General features: G+C 35.2%; 1 protein-coding gene across 1 annotated transcript in view; it reads right to left on the bottom strand.

The window, feature by feature from the left end:
* Window positions 1-18,332, bottom strand: part of Dpyd (dihydropyrimidine dehydrogenase) — a 715,003-nt gene that overhangs the window by 614,526 nt on the left and 82,145 nt on the right. The window contains exon 3 of the mRNA XM_042677821.1: window positions 8,704-8,786. Coding sequence (XP_042533755.1) covers window positions 8,704-8,786 — 83 coding nt within the window. The remainder of the gene's footprint in view (window positions 1-8,703; window positions 8,787-18,332) is intronic.

The following is an 18,332-nucleotide window of genomic DNA, read 5'->3' as shown; positions in this document are numbered from 1 at the left end:
TTACCCAAGTTGTTTTGCACAACACAAAGCACCCTACGTGTAAATGACACACAGATTCTCTTCTGGTTTTATCCATGCAATGTATCGAATGGTCATGCCAGAGCTTTTATATTACTGATTTCAAAGATTTTGTTGCTGTTGTTTTTCCCTATAAATATTGCACTTAACATTGCTTAGTACCTAGCAAGCACCATGTTAAATGTACAAACTCTCAGAGTAGGGAGCATTGAGTTAGAAATCAAGTCGAGTTTATTTGTGCTGCTCTTTTGCAAAATTTAAGATGGGTAATTATGCTATGGATATTTCTGATAATTGAATCCTAGTAAGTTTAAAGTAGTAAAAATATATTAAATTAATATCATTTGAAATTTATATTTGCCAATTACTACCAAATTGGCCTTAAAAATCCAGAAATATTATTGCTGAACATATACTGAATTTTAATAGACATTCATAGCGATTAATTTGGGACTTTCTTCTCTTCTGGCTTCTTCCATTACGGATCTCATGAATGGTAGTACATTAAATTGGTCATCTGAAATTGAGGGTCAAATCATCCATGCAGTGAGTGAAGGAAAGCACACTAATATATGCAGCAGATGAGATCAAATATGTGTGTGCACATACATGGGTGTGTTCCCCAATGTGCATAAAATTAAGGATGTAGATTGCATAACTGCGTACAACTGCAGATATTGATGAGCTGTATTTTGGTGGCTGCATACTCACCAATTACAAAACTGATAACATGCCTTCTATGTACTCAGATTCCAAGAATTTTCATGGGAGTCACTTAGACTACTTCACTCACATGTTAGGTGATACAAACCAAATTGAAAACAAAAACAAAAAATACCCAGAAGATAAAGGAAGACAGTATCCTCTGTACAGAGGAGAGTCTGTCCTTAGTTCATTGGGGGAGAATGACTTCAGGAGATTCCGGCTCATACATTTAGTGAAAGAAAATTTGAAGAAGTGGTGCTGTGGCTCAAGTGGTAGAGCCCTAGCCTTGAGCAGAAAACTTCCTGGACAGTGCCCAGGCCCTGAGGTCAAGCCCGAGGACTGGTACCAAGGAAAATAAAAGAAAACTCTGAGAAAAATGTAACCAAGACAGTTTGAGAAATTTCATTAAAAGGGAAAGGAATTAACATATGGTTTCTGAAAATGACTTTTGGTATGGCTAAAATCACACGTATAAATGGCCATTTCTGATTTATGTTGACTGTGGAATATCTTTAAAACAAATACACTGGAGGTGGGAGGGAAGGGATAGTAGGTGAAAACAAAGGAGGCAACAGTGCTTGATACGAAATGTACTCATTACCTTGCTCATGTAACAGTAACCCCTCTGTACAGAATTTTCACAATAAGAAACTTATCAAAAATAAAAAAACAAATACACTAGAAATGTTACACCCTCTATAAACACTGATCATGTTATATAGTCAGGATTTTAAAAAGGGTTCTTTTCTTCTCACGCTATTAAACAATGTACTGATTTTACTAGATACATTTTGTGCAATCTTTCTCTTTATATTGTAGTTTTCAGTTCCACTTCAATTTTTCTTACAGCCTTGGATTTATTTTCTGAACTGCTTAATCAACTCTCAAATATTTAAGATGTCTTCTCAATCCCTTATGACCTCTTTAAATTATTATGCAATAGTTACACAGATCCTTTTCATATCTTTGCAACCCAAGTGGTGTAACTCATTCATATACCAAATGTAGGCACATTGCAAGGACTTCTTGAATGAGAGTAGAAAACTATATGAAGCAAGTTACAAAACAAAAAATACAATCAACTTCAAATTCTATTAAATTGTACATTTTTAAGTCACATATAAATTTTACTAGAATTACAGGTGCTGTGTATATAGGTGCATGCACTTATATGCATACAATCGTCCATTTATTTCTAAGAAAAATGATTAAGTAGGATAATGAAAATGCTCAGGTTTTTAATCTTGTACTCAGAGGAACAAAATTCCTCAGAGAGATAATGCTTTGCTCCAACTTTTGAAGTATTTTTTTTTAAATACCAATATTAAGTTTGGAGTCGGCAGCTCATACTTGTAATCCTACCCTATTTACTCAGGAGGCTGAGATCTGAGGATTGTGGTTCAAAGCCAGCCTGACCAAGAAAGTCTGTGAGACTCTTATCTCCAATTAACCATCTAAAAAGGTAGTAGAGCACCCAGGCCCCATGTTCAAGCCCCATGACTAATAATAACAATAATAGTTATGCTTAGCAAGGAATACAAAAAATGCAAACAACAAACGACTAAAACAATTCTTATTGCCTTAGTTAGCAAAATAACACTTAGATCAAATGATAATCATTTCCTGTCCTACCAGTTGCTGGCCCAGGAGGGAAAAGTCAATTTAAGTGGATATATCTATATGGGATAGCTTTAAAATGCTGAAAAATACCTGTGTTAAGTGTCTTGGAATCTATCTCCTTAGACTTCAATCTTTCTAAAAGACATTTAGATGCAAATTTCTACTCCTACACTAAAAGTAGCAAGCACATTACAGCTCTTATAACCTCTGGACTCAAGTAACAGTAAAAATAATATCTCTCAAAAACTAGTTTCCACGTCAACATGGATATACTTTAATGTTTAACTGTGCACATGGTTGACTTTATGACACACCTATAAATATGGGTACATAAACCACCAGAGAAAAAGCCAGCAAATGCAAACAGTGAAACTCAATATCACCATCTAGTGATAAAACTTTGAACACGTGATGCAGCCCAGGGAAAAGGGGAGGGGCAGGGGGAGGGGGAGATAAAACTACTAAGGAGGGACTGGGAAGGTGGCTCAGTGGTAGAGTGCTTGCCTAGCATGCATGAGGCCCTGGGTTCGATTCCTCAGTACTACATACACAGAAAAAGCCGTAAGTGGTGCTGTGGCTCAAGTGGCAGAGTGTTAGCCTTGAGTAAAAGAAGCTCAGGGACAGTGCCCATGCCCTGAGTTCAAGCCCCAGGACTGGCAAAAAAAAAAAAAAAAAAAAAAAAAAAAAACAAAACACCCTACTAACGAGATTTCCGAATCATTAAGTCCTACTAGTTAACCAATAATATCACTTTAAATGTAACAATTCTTTTCTACAAACTAGTACAGTTGGTGCTCCAAAAGTACAACTTCTGGATATACACAGTCATATCCATCAATCTCATCAATTCGTACTTCTATATATTAATTGAATATTCAGAAACATTTCTTTAACTTACATTCAATATATACTTCTTGCCAGGCACTGGTGGCTGGTATCTATAATCTTAACGTTAAGAAGGCTGAAATCTGATGATCTCAATTGGAAGCCAACTCAGGCAAGAAAAGTCCATGAAACCACTTGTCTTCAAATAATATCAAAAAGCCCAAAGTAGAACTGTGCTGCAAATAGTAGAGCACCAGCCTTATACAAACAAATCTCAGGGAAAAAGCTCAAGCCCTGAGTTTAAGCCCCAATGTGGGCACAATATAAAAGTACTTTAATTAAGTACTATACATACATCATAAACAGAAAATGATGTATGCAGATTGGAATGCTATGTCTTAATGATAAGTTATAATATACTATTGTAATAAATTCATAATTATATATCATAATCACATAAAGTATAAAATCCTAATCCCTGTATCAATTTGTTAATGTTTTAATCATACTTTATATCAAAGTATAATTAAAAACAATAATTTACCTAAAATTTCTGTTGCATCCCAAATTTCATTCACATTGATTAATCTAGTACTCATTTCATGGTTTGTTCACCTACATTGTTCTTATTACTCTATGCGTGTTACAGAATGTTTGGAAAGACAGAAAAGCATGGCTGATTCCTGGTACAATTCTTTGCCATCTCACCCAGTCTCTCTCCCTGGCTGGTCCTGATTCATTCTTAGATACCTGTTTATGTCTCCTTTGATCTCAGATATGAATCCCTGAGCCCAAATCCCTCCTACAGGAGAAATTCAGGGCATCACATCCTTCTCTGGAATTTGTTTCTTCGTGGAATGAGTACATTAACTGAGGCAGAGAGAAAAAAGAAGAGTAGTATTCAAGATTTTGGATTTTCTGTTGAATTTGACATAGCTAAGGCCAATCAGTATGGGAAATGATCAGTGGGGAAAATAGAATTCTACAATTCAAAAAAAAAGGGGGGGGTGAAGATTAATTTGTATACTTGGGACTTGCTATTTTTTTTTTTTTTAATTTTTAGCCCTGGGAAGGCATGTGACTTTCAAGAATAGTTCATCCAATCAGAATAAAGAAAGGCTAATCAGATGCAGAAGTAAACACAGCTTAGGAGAATGGGTGGCAGAAAATAACATGTTTGGAGATTTTAATTTTCTTTTTTTTGGGGGGGGGGGTCAGGTCGTGGGGCCTGAACTCTGGGCCTGGGCACTGTCCCTCAGCTCTTCAGCTCAAGGCTAGCGCTCTACCACTTGAGCCACAGCACCACTTCTGGCTTTTTTCTTTTTGCTTATGTGGTGCTGAGGAATCGAACCTAGGGCCTCATGCATGCAAGGCAAGCGCTCTACCACTGAGCCACCTTCCCAGCCCTGGGGATTTCAATTTTCTATAACCTTATCCAACAATTAAGACTGGACTATAATACAGTACATCTGAACATCAAAGGACGCAGTGGAGAGAAGAGCTCCATCCCACATGGCTGGTGAAGACTATCAGAGGACTGAGCAGACCTTTCAGTATGATAGCAGTATTGTCCAGTTCCTGCCACTCAGTAGGACAGCCCCCAGCAACAGTGGATACTAAACCTCCAAAACACAGTTGTGAGTAGTGTAAGTGGAATATGGAATATTTTTCATGTTTTTAATTGATTGCTTACTTAAAATGTATGTGCTATTAGTGGCTACGGTTCAGATGGTTTTCTCAGCAAAGAACGCACAGGAGAGAGTGGGTATGGTGTTGAACAAGAAGTGAAAAAAATCCTCTGTTATCTGTCTAGTCTCATAGATAGACTCTCAGTAATCAAGAAGTATCTAATGGGAGCAAGGCCCCTACACCAAAGCCACAGCATATTCATTGTCACAGGTGCACTAGTTCTGCTCCACGTCTTTCAGTCTTGCCACTAATGAAGAAATCAAGCCCAAAAGAGAAGATGTTCAAACTGATGCTCTATGCCCTCCAGCAGGTCCGGACAGCAGATACCAGCAGGATGTGATAAAGACCAGAGAAAAGACTCAAGATTGACCCCTGGCTCTTTACATGGAGAAGTTGATTTTCCTATTTCCTTCACCAGATTATTTTGATTTTCCTGTCCTCTCCACTAGATTACTTGCTCCCTGAGGACAGGGGCAGTATAATTCATATCTATAATCTCATCAGTTGAGATATTACAGAACCCCAATAAATATTCATTAAATGAAAAAATAGCCTGGGTCCCTACATTGTATTTTCTCTCCTACTCCAAATCTAGAGGGGTATAAAATTACTTTCCTAGTTTTATACTTAAGGCTGTCACACTTATCTTTGAAAACCAAGACTCCTTGAAATAAAATGTTTGCCTTGCACTTGTATTAGCCTACGAAAGTTGTGCAAAGGGTATTCATTGTGATTTTTTTCACCCATGCAAACCATATACCCAGTTCAAATTCAAACCCCTCTGTCATTCCCCCTCATCCATTTCCCCTCCTCTGAAAACAAGGTCAATAAGTGTCATTGGTCTGTTTTCATGCAAGTATATAAAGTACTTTGAAATAAATACTCTCTCACTGAAAGGTAGACTCTCTATGTAACTGGCCTCTAGAATATGTTGACTGTTATTTTTTCAACCATCCTTCTGAACACAGCCCTTAACCTGAAACTTTGGCAAATTACTCAGACACCTTCTTTGGCCCATTCCTCAGCTCTGAGATCCTAATTCTCCCCCATTAGTCCCTGGAAGCTTCTCCAGTTCCACTCAACAGAAGCAGCACAGAAGGCAGGTCCTTATTCTACCTGTTCTGAGATCAAATATGCTGTCAAGCAATCTTGAAAAAACATGCTATCACTGAGTGGTGATGCTCACATCGATAGTCCTAACTACTCAGGAGACTGAGATCTAAGGATCACAGTTCAAGGCCAGCCCAGTCAGGAAGGTCCATGAGACTCATCTCCAATTAACCATCAATCAGAAGACTGGAAGTGCAGTTCTGGCTCAAATGGTAGAGAACTAGCTTTGAGCTAAAACGCTCAGGGGCAGTGCCCAGGGCACTTAAATTCAAGCCCCAAGCCTGGCACAAAATACATTTGCTGTCCATCTCAGCGGACCACTTGGAGTCTCTGAGGGCATCTGGCATCTGTTGACTTCCTCGACTATAATCTATGCAAATCCTTCTACTTCCGGCAATACTGTCCATCCCCTATGTCAAAGTTTTTCACCAGCCCCCCCACCATGGATTTCATTTATGGCCTAGACATCGTTCATATAAGGAAAAATATTTCCCTTTGTGCAGTTCTTCTCACCGTAGTAATAAGAGTTGGTTTGTTTCCTTATTTACAGAATCTGACACATAAAGAAAGGCCATGCTCTTACTGCCCACTCCCTGCAAAAGGAGCCCAATTTTAGTCTACTAAATTGTTGAATGTTATTAGTTGAGTGAACCCAGACATTTCTAATAAATTGTGTGCGTGTGTAAGTATGTGTGCATGAGTGCACAGGAGGCGAACCTATGTAATCAAGTGTATTTCACAGCCATGCAATTATACAGCCTTATCTCACAGCATGGGCAAGTGAAATGTTTACTCCACCTGGGTAATTAATACTTGTTTTTCTCATCAGTTCATTTTGGATTTTTCGGTGAAATCGTGAGTTCCCAGAATACTCTAAAATGGCATGCGGTACAGAACTCGGTAGTTTAATCATCTCTTCACATACAGTTCTGTAATTCAGTTCATTGTTTCTTGATGATAAATTTCCTGCCCTGACTCTATGTCCTTCCCTTCATTCCGTTTCTCTCACCCAAGGCCACCTGCATTCACATTGTCCCCTGTCCCTTCTCGCTGTACACTTTTGGCCTTTAGTTCTTTCACTCTAAACATGAGCACTGACAGCCGCTTTGTCTTCCTGCTGCGTATGCATTTATTTCAAAATGAACACATACAGAAGATAATTGTGATTTTCTAAACACATTTTGGTAGTTACATTTAATGTACTCAAAATTATCATTATGCGCATTACAAAACAGTGATGTGTTCAATTTGTAACTGCACTGTAGTTTTAGAGAATAAAGGCTATAGAGGATAACAGAACTATTCATAATTTCTGCATTAGGCTTTTCCCACAATATATTGTATACCTTATTTTTTAAATTTATGACTATGTTCAATAACGTCCACTTCCTGAAAATGACATTTTACATAGATATAAATTCTGTATTGTGTACTCAGCTTTGTTTTTCCCTCTTTATTTTTTGTTAGTAAAGACATTAACAATAAAATAGGCTTCCTCGCTCCAGCTGGTAATTTCTCAGTGCTAGTAATATATTATTCCTCTTTTTGTGACATCATAATCATCTATACAGAAGTACCATGTATCTTTGTGTAGAAGCTACTGTTTCCATTAAATTTAATTACCTCCCCCTGTGGTTTTAAATAGAAGTGGCTTCAAAATGAGGGCAGCTTCTATTAAATTTAATTACTTTCTCCTGCTGCTTGCATGGTAAAAGGGAGGTTACTAAATGAAAGCAGCTTCTAAACTAAAGTATATGGTAACCGTGCAAGCAATAACAAAATAGCATCTACGCCAGGAAGGAGTCTCTTAGTTTGTCCTTTCTCTTATTTTAAATTTTCTAAGCATAAAACCATTAGAAAAAAATGAGCATTAGGGTCTGAAAGATATAATTGCTGAATCAATTTTAGTTTCGTAAGTGAAATAAAGATAAATCTACTCCTTCCTTACATGACTCTTATAAATTATCCCACCCAATAGATTTTAAGTGTAAAACTTTTAAGACTAGTATTACTTGTTATTTCTTAATCAAAGGATGGTGGGGTTTATTATCCATATTTTTAATCTAGTTAAAAAAGGTGTTTCTTGTTTGTGATTAAATGGAATTCAAAAATGCTTCACTAAAAGTTTTTTAAAAGGTGTCCTGTCTGGAGAGACTTCAGAAATATATTTAAAAGTAGCAGTATCAAATGAAAAAAGGCAAAAAGAAATACCAGGCTCATTATAGACCACTGTATGTGAAAAGAAGTTAATTATATGCTTTGTGATATTGTTAAAAATGTGAATCATTTAAGATATATTCTAATATTATAATCCTATAAAATCTAATAGAAGATGACATTTAAGTACTTCTTTTTAAATTAAATATTAATTAGGAGAAAATACTACTCAGGAAGGCCACCATCGTACATTGTTTTTATTGTGTGTATCGGCAGAATTTAGATGAATAATATTTTCATTCAATCACACAGTTTTTAGTATAAATATAAAACAAGACACCCCTTAAGCATTTTAAGTAACAAATTAAACATTTACATTTTTTTACGGTGCACTGAGGCTTAACATTTATGCAGCTTCAAAACCAAAGTACAGCCTCCAGGGAAGTCTCTCCACTGACAAATTAATACCTTAGAGAACAGCGCTGAATGGTGGCAATGAACTCATTTGTTCCCCCAATAATGAAGAATGACTTTTTCTTTACCACATCTGTGACTGTTGCTATGGTGACCCAGACTTACCTCATTGCTTCGCGGAGAGCTCCTCGCTCACCAAGAGTTGTGTGCTTGATGTCATCAAAATTATTCTCTAGCTTCTCGCAATTCTGCAACACATTAAATAACTGCATTAATCCTCCAACATCCTCAAAAAAATTTACATCTATGCAATTATGTAAAACTATAATTGATTATATTGATCATGCACTCATGAAAAATATGCAAACTACATTAATTGGCTAGGATTCATTAAAATTGACAGTTGAATTCAGCAGCATCAAACTCAGAATGATCAGCTGTCATGTCAGTATTTTTACCAATTTTTCAAAATAGGTGAAAAAAATGAGTATTACACAAATATAAAATTTCTATGACTTTGCTGGAAAAAGGTAGCTCTTTAAATGATCTTAAGTATCTCAAAGCCAATTTAAATTCAAAGGAGGAAATTAAAGTTTGAAATGACAATGAGTGATATGTATTAATTATCTTGTTCTAAGTAAGTTAGGATTTACTAAGATTGTAAGACAGAACTCAGGTATAATACAATAACAAAACTTTTAAAAAACAGTCAAATTTTGTAATTACTACTTTAACATATATATGCTTATATGAACATATATAAACATATTTATCAGGAAAAACAAATCGTTTAAATAGGGATACAGGTGGACCCAATGCAACAATAAGTTGTACAAGTCGTTATGTCGAAAATGAACTTTACAACTTTGGTGCGGGAGGGGAGGGAGGGGAGCAGGGAGGATTGGGGGGGGGTAAGGGGGAGGATGGGAAGGGGAATCAAAGGAGGAGGCTACAATGATTGATAAGAAATGTACTCATTATCTTGCCCATGTAATTGTAACCCTTCTTTACAGTATTTTCACAATAATAATTTTAAAAAATGTCTGAAAAAAATAAACATATTTATCTAAAGATTTATTAAAAAGGTCAATTCTTGACAATGAGAAATTATGTCACCCATAAATTATTAAAATGATTAAATATATCTTAAGCCACCTAAGTTTATAAATATTTCCAGTTTAGAAAATATAATAGTGGTTGTGGCTGAGTGGTTAAGGCAATGGGACTAGAAAATATAATAGCATCACTATATTAAATTTTGTTGGAACTGGTTTAAACTAATTTGGTCTGGTTTAAAAAAGATCCAGTCCAGTTTCAGTCAGCTAAAACATGTTTCAACCACCAGACTGAAACTGTTTCATCTGATTTCAAGCAATTAAGTTTGGTTTTGAGCCAGTTCAATCTGGTTAGGGTCACTTAAATCTATTTTTGATCAATTCAAACTAGCTTCTGCTAGTCCATCCAGTTTTAACCCTTAGATCAGTTACATCCTGGATTAATTGAGTTCAAATCAGTTACAACTTGAGCTAATTTAGGTGTTTTCAGTATGTCTTCATCCACTTTTCTCTGGTTTTTCTGACTGGTTTGACTGTTTGAGTCACCAGAAACTAGCTTGAATAGCTTGAAACCAATTTGAACTACATTTAATGAGTCTGAACTAGTTTGAACCTGTTTCAAACTAGTTTTAACTGTTTAATCCCATCAACAGGCTCAAACTAGTTCAACCTGACTAAATGTAGTTCAATCTGGTTTCAAGCTATTCAAGTTAGTTTCTCGTGATTCAAAGTTCATTCAGACATAAATTGGTTTCAGCCAGCTCAGACCAATTTGAATTGATTCCAGCAGGTTTACAGTAAGTTTAATCTGCTTCCAACAAGTTTGATCCAGTTTGAGCTGGCTTCAAACTCACAGAGCTAGTTTTATCAAGGCCAAACTGTATAGTAGAACTAGTTCAATCTAGTTTCATCTGGTTCAAATCAGTTTTACTTAGTTTCATTTGGTTCAAGCATGTTTTGAAATAATGGCTTGAAATAAACTGGTTTAAATTGGTGTGAATGGAAGAAAACCAGTTTCAACCAGTCTGGGCCTGATGTAACCAGTTGAAACTAACACAGCTGGTTTGAGCCATGTAGAAACTGAAATAGAGAAAACTAAAGCTGATCAGGAAATTTTGGCCAGAAAGAACAGACTGAAGTGCATGAAAACAGATGGAATCATTTCAATCCAATTTCAACTAGTAGAAATGGGTTTGAACCAAATGACCCAATTCAATCCTTTTCAAACTAAATGAAACCATATTTAGCTGGTTAAACCCAGATTATATTGGATGAAATTGGCTCAAACTGGTTGAAACAAGTTTGTAAGGGATAAAGCAGATTTGAACTGGATGAAGCAAGTGTGTAAGGGAGAAGGCAAATTTGAACTGGATGAGACTGGACTGAACAAACTTGAATAAAAAATAGTCAGAACCAGATCAAATCCAATAGAACGAGTTTGAAGCTGGCTAGAGCTGGATCAGACTAGTTGGAATCACATCAAAATCAAGCAGGATGGAACCAGATGGAACCATGATAGATTTTATAGTGTTATATTTCATCATGTTAAGGAATGCATAAAAGCATAATGAAACCAATGAGTATATTGTCAATGACAATATGAGAGAAAAATAGCACGCAACCATTTCTGAATGATGAAAAAATTTAAATATGATTTCTGAGTTTTCCTTGGTAAACCATAACAAAATTCAAACAGATATCTTACTTCTTCCTGTGGTCAAATGAGCTAGAAAGAAGCTTAAAAGAACAAAAGCTACATTAAATTATTAAATAATAAACCACTGATATTTGCATACAACTTAATTTCCATGGGACTGCATTTCTCTTGGAAAACAATTACATCTAAAACTAAATAAATTGAATCAAAATTGATAAATTACCTAAATTTAATAAATTAGGAAACTAATTTTAATAAATGAAAGGTCACAGGGAGTTAATGGCATAGCTATAAGAACTTCAGACTCAGAATTATTAAGTAACAAAAGTTCCAGTTAATTACATTTCAATTCAAAAAAAGAAAATACAAATCTTCAAAATTTACTATTTCAGGCAACAAACGTGGCACAGAAATATAAAGTAAACACCATGAGAACTTAAGTTACTCACAATCTGGAAATAGCATAGAGAACAATCAATTTTGCTTTAGGGAAAAGTGTGGGTTTCTAAATTGGTCTTCGAAGTGATTGTTTTTGTTTAGATTAAGTACAAAGAAATGGAGCTACTGGGACTTTACCATTTCAATGTCTAGTCCCATACTCTGTTGCTACATATTTAGGCAAGATATTTAACTCAGTTCCCAAGCTTTTGTGTGTATGTGTGTTCCTGTAATTCCTGGGACTTGAACTTACGGCCTGGGTGCTGTCCATTAGCTTTTTTAGCCCAAGGCTAATGCTCTACCACTTGAGCCATAGCTCCATTTCTGGTTCTTTGGTTAACTGGAGTTAAGAGTCTCATGGACTTTCCTGCCCAGGCTGGCTTTGATTTTCAATCATCAGATCTCATCTTCCTGAGAAGCTAGGATTACAGGCATGAGCCACTGTCACTTAGCCAAGTCATTATTTTTAAACTAATAAAAACTATGATAGCTAACTAATTCCAATCTGTCCTTCACTCATACAATATTTTCAGGACCTAATAAATATCAAATACTATACTTCTCACTGGATACCAAAATAATGACAAAAGAATGATTTCACAACTATTTCAATCCAAGAAGATAATTGGGTCAAGGTGAGAGTATACCCCATTGGAGAGTAACTGCCATATGTTAGTGACATTGAGTGACAATTGTAAATCCCAGGCAGGTAGAAGCCTATAGCATATTAACTTTTGGAGGATATTCAGGGAGATATCATGGAGGGGTAACCAGTCACAGAGAAGCCACCAGTAATGTCATAATTTAAAATCTGAAGATAATTTAAATCACACACGTTCATAGCATTTTTATGTGGATTAACAGAATGGGTTTTGTTATTCTGTAAGGAAAATGGAGAAAAATAATACACACATTTTTTGTATAGGTTTGGAGTACTTAAAAGAATGGGTCAATTAGGCAAACAACTTCTGCAGGAAAAGATTTCTTAATTTTGGCATTCAACACATCACACACACACACACACACACACACACACACACACACACACACACACACACACACACACACACACACACACACACACACACACACACCTTAAAACCATCACATTCAAACAAATAATTACCATATTCAGATATTTTTATGCCAGATGAATATTTTAGTATCAAGATATGATTTCCAGTTCTAATCAAGAGATTCATATTTCAATAGATAATTGCTTTTCCCTTTTGTATGTCTTAACTAGTCTAATCCTTTCAGGGAACATTAAGAAGTAATCATATTTAGCTAATATCATTCCAGTAACAGTGGCCAGCTTACAATCAGTCTGTGTTTGAGAATCTATGTGAGTCAGAGTGAAAGGAAATACAATGTAGTAGAAGAGGTTGAAGCTGTGGAGACAGAAAATCTTTTTGAGTTTCAGCTTTTCGATAAACTGCTTATGCATTTGCAGGAAAATTCTGAACATCTCAATCTGCAAATAAAATGAGAGTACAATAAAGGAAATAAAAGCAAAAAACTAATATGTGCTCTTCCAACTTTTAATTAAAAAATTAAATGAGACCAAATGTATTATAAATTTTATTCTAAATAAGTTTACATATTATGTATCTTTAAAAGGATAGAATAAATTTGTACTTTCATAGTCTAAGTCCAAGTATCATACTATAGCCGTATTTGAAATATTTAAGATTTCAGCCCTCATACATGGCAGGAGTAGAGTAATAGTTTGGTAATTAATATGAAACCAATCCAGATGTCTTTCAGCAGATGAATGGATCAAGAAAATATATATACCATATATACACCATATACCCTATTCTACACTTCCATCAGAAAGCATGACATCGCCCTTTTGTAAGGAAATGGAAAGACTTGGAAAAAAATTATATTAAGTGAAGTAAGCCAGCCCCAAAGAAACAGATCCATAGCATCACTCATTTGTAATAATGAGTATATGTCTAGGTTAATGCTAAGAAAGGATCACAATAGCTCAATAGCCATGTACATGAGACCATATAAGTTGATACTAATCAAAACCAACTTCAGATAGAGAACCAAGAGGGTTTTCTTTGTTGTTGTTGTTAGGTTTTTTTTTTTTTATTGTACTGTGTGAAATTATTTGTTCTTTTGTTTTATTTTCCCCCTTTGGTATATCACCTGTTGTTGCTGTTTTTGATTTTGGTACACTGTGTCTTGTATATACGTTTATCTGATTTGGGGAAGGGAAGGAGAATAACAAAATGGTGAGATAAAGGACAGATAAAGGACAAAGGGTAATAAATGCAGCAGCAATACTCAGAAGACACTAAGTTGGAAAAGAACTTTACAACTTGGGAGGGGAGGGGAGGGAAAGTGGGAGAAAATGTGGGAGGGGATAACACTGTTTGACAAGAAATGTACTCATTACCTTACTTATGTAACTAACCCCTCTGTACATCATCTTTAAAATAAAATAAAAATTTGAAAAATAAAACAGGTCAGGTATAGACTCCTATCTGTTGATCATTCATTCTTGCATCAATAGAAGGTCAATAAATATCAACAGCAGCTGTTTTTTTTTAATCTACTAGCTTGAAATACACACGCTTTTATGCATAATATATAGCTTTGCTTTGACTGAGACTCATGTGGTTCATACAATAATCAAATTGTGTAACACAGTGGCATCATTTGAACACCTATTGTAGAACCAGGCATCAGTGGCTTATGCCTGTAATCCTAGCTACTCAGGAGACTGTGATCCAGTTCTTAGCTAACCCAGGCAGAAAATTCCTGGAGACTCCTTCTCCAAAATAACCAACAAAAAGCTTAGAGAGGCATGGTAGTGTTCCAGCCAAGCAAGTAAGCTAAGTGTGAGTCTATGACTTCAAGACTTGCTGTTAAAGCAAACATATATTGTATTACCACTTTTATGTGTCAGATACGGCCAACTACAAATCACTATAAACGCTAATCTTTATAACCTTGACAATTGCAATTTTTTCAAATAATCTAAATCATGAAAATAGATTAAGTTAACCAGGGACAAGCACTTGCTCTCCTTTTCAAGATCTGTAAAATTTATGAACCATATTTCCTATCAGCTTTCTTATTCTCAGCTTACCCCAGCTAGTGAGATGTTCTTTGGAACAAAGGACCAAAGCTCTCTTTTTCTCCTCAGTTCCTTTGCATGTGCCGATCTCTCTGTGTGAAATATTCTTCCCTTAAATATTCAAGTCTCTGTGCAAATAGTACTTTGGGAACGTATTAATTAACCCAACCAACATCAGCCTACCCTCTTAACCTGCTTTACTATTCCTATAACATTTAAATATACTCAACGTTTTGTTATGTTACAATATTTTATTTTTAAGCTTTGACTCTAATTTCTGTAAAAGCAAGGCATTGTTTTCCTTTTTTACTACATTTCCACAACATAGTTTATCATTAAAGGTTTATTAAATTGATGTTCTAGAAGTGTCCACATTTATATCTCTCAATCCCGGGCATGACCACATGGAAGCTTGAAATCACAAGGGCAAAAAAATGTAGTCCATCCTTTTCTTGATGACTATATTATGTTGCAAATTTACTGCTTCATTGTTGCCAAGCTAACAAGATTAACTTTGCCAGTCCTACCCTTTCATATTACCTCACATTAACCAAGTTAATAAAAACAGATGAAGAAAAACTAGGGCAGAAAGTGAACTCAATCTGTACCTGAAACTTCTACGTAGACCAGATGCTCATGATGACATGGTCAGGAGATTTCACTTGCAGAAAATGCAATAGAGCATGGTAAATAATAAAAATCAAGTGTTGCTTGGTGAATGAAGATTGTAATCAAAAGACAGCAGTAGCTTTTTTAAAAAAGGTTTTCTTCAAAATTAAAAAAGGCATTTAGAATATTCTTGCACTGTGCAGAGATGATCGCCAGCCCTATTACACGGCTCAGATAGACACTGCCCTTGCTGAGCTTTATAACTCAACTGCTCCCAGAATTCTAGAGATGAATCCTCCTGGTGAACATCGTTGTAGAGTTAACCTAAAAAAGTCTGGTTCTAACTGTTGAATCTCCACTTTCCTATACCTATTCATTCTCGTAATCAAATATTCTTTCTGGTACAAAAAAAAGGGGAAAGAAAATAGGATTTTTTGTAAGTCACACAAGAATAAAGACAAGGACTTCTGACACGATATTCACACATTGATGAAATAAAAGCAAAAAGTGACCAAATCTGAATTTGCCAGCAACTAATGATGTTTGTAGGATCTGATACTAAGAATAAGAAAAGCGGGGGGAAGGGAGAACTAAAATACTATAAGTCATAATCTACCTTTCCATCATTTTCTTGAGATTTTATATCATTCCCTAGCGTACCAACTTGTTTCCACCTTTCTCATTGGACTTCTGCCCTATTCACCTCCTATAGGGTATAGACTGGAAAAATGAATAAATGGATGGATGGACAGATGGACGGATGAATGGGAGGGAGGGAGGGAGGAAGGGAGGAAGGAAGGAAGGAAGAAAAGAAAGATGGATGTGTTTGATGTGTGGGAAGAGAAGCCTACATACCAAATTCCAGTGTTCCTAGATGCAGTAGAAGAGGGACAGAGATTCTAAGAAAGATCAGAAGCTATGATCATGCTATTTGCTCTGAACCTAGTTTGGGCACACTCAACATTAGTACTGAAGTAGGTTAAACCATTATCAGTTCCTTGCTCTGATCTTTAGATGGCAAGTGGACTTCATTCACCAAGCATTTCTGGTGGATGTATTAAGTGTAGCTACTATTAGTAAGACCAATATAGGAGGAAAAAAAAAAAACTAAGCCCAACAAGGTCAGAATAAGGTCAGAATATTGCCAAATGATAGTCTTCATGTATAATTATGACTCATAATTCAAAGTCAGGGTGATGGGCAAAGATGAATAATCTCCTTGCTGCTGATCTGTCGTCCGTGGGCCTGTCTCTACATTTCAGACAATTGTACATGGTTAAATTTTGAATACAGAAGATTTGTTTTTAGGATTATCACCCACTTAGGGATGTTAAACAAATGTCTCATTTACGAATCCAATGTATTTGTTCATGCATTTATTAATGACATAGAATACACATTATTCTCAGTATTCAGCAATTAATTTTTAATGTATGTTTAATTTGGTCAAAACCTACAAAAGAGTATTAAGTACATAATACTGTGTAATGCAATGTATGATATATTAAACAACATCATACATAAAATATAAAATGCAAAATTAGCTACCAGGTAAATTTTCTTTAGTGCTGTAAGATACCATTTATTTTTTTAACGTTTAAAAATAATTAACAAATAACTATATACCACATTAAAGCTGTCTCAGTTCTCTTGTTTGCAATAAATCCCTTGAGGTCATAACAAAGTAAATCAATTCAAACAGAAAAAGAGGAACTTAATAGATTTGGTTCTGAAAACTAACAAGTCTTAATGCATCATGAATTTTAAATGTACAATACAAACAAAAATATGCAAATCAACTAAAGCTAAGTCTCAATAAACAGTACCTAAGGGTAAAGTGATTTTTGTTTATAAAGGGAAAAAATATGTGTAACATTTCCCTATACATAGTTACAGGATGCTTGATATTAGACAGATAACCCAGAACCCAAAATAGTTTTGTCTAATTTTCCTTAGAAGCACATGTGCCCTTTCAGTATTCGAGAAAAGATTAAGAGAACCATTTAAGTTTTTGTGCTAAGTTAAAATTCAGAAGAGCAATCGTTTCTGAGTCACAAAAGAGAAAGTCTTCTAATAATCTTTTGGGACTTGGAGGAATAAAGGCTGCTACATGACAGTCACTTACATGAGTTCTTATCAAAGAGAGAACTTGGCAGAGACTTCTAAATTCATAACAATTGTCTATTAGTCTGTTTTTAATAATTTTTCTTTGGCATGTAATCCTCTTTAATTAGATTCCACTCTCTGTTGTTTCGAGACTCCATAAACTGCTGTCTTATGCACCAGCTGCTAAAGCACAAGTTGCCATGTATGTGATATCCACAATGAGTATTTAGAAGGTTTACAATTATACCCTTGCTAATAAATTGTGCTATTTTCCCCCAACAATTTTAAGTGCTAATCTTCAGAAGGCATTTTAAAATTAGCTAAAATTCTGTCAAGAGATTTACAAAAAAAAAATGTTAGCATGAAGATAATTATGTCACAGTCCTTGGACTCCATCTCTGATTGTGTGCATAAATCAGAAAATCTCAGCTGTGTTTTCCCTTCATAATTATCCTTGCACCAATATATATTAGAGTCTAAACCCCGATTATAATTTTTTTGTTTCTGGTTTGGAAAAGACCAGACAGTTATTTTTAAAAGTTTGGGACTGATTGAATAATTAATATTTCCCAGAATAATAAGTGATTATCAGTTCCAAAATTTTAAGTACCAGTAATATGTAGATCCAGACAGGAATGGCTAACTTTAGTTTTCATGAAGCTACCATCCTAAAGAGCCAATCACTTAAATGTGATAACACTCAGTAAAATATTAATTAGGTTAAAAATTGAACACAGTAATAGGAAAATAGATTTAGATAGTTAAGTGAATTGGAAGGCATATTTTATATCAACAAACATGTTTTTGAAAGAGCTATATGTAAGTTATCATCTGT

This window comes from Dipodomys spectabilis, unplaced genomic scaffold (genome assembly GCF_019054845.1).
Source record: "Dipodomys spectabilis isolate Male_0828 unplaced genomic scaffold, ASM1905484v1 ptg000002l, whole genome shotgun sequence".
NCBI lineage: Eukaryota > Metazoa > Chordata > Mammalia > Rodentia > Heteromyidae > Dipodomys > Dipodomys spectabilis.
This window is presented reverse-complemented; position numbering and strand designations above follow the sequence as displayed.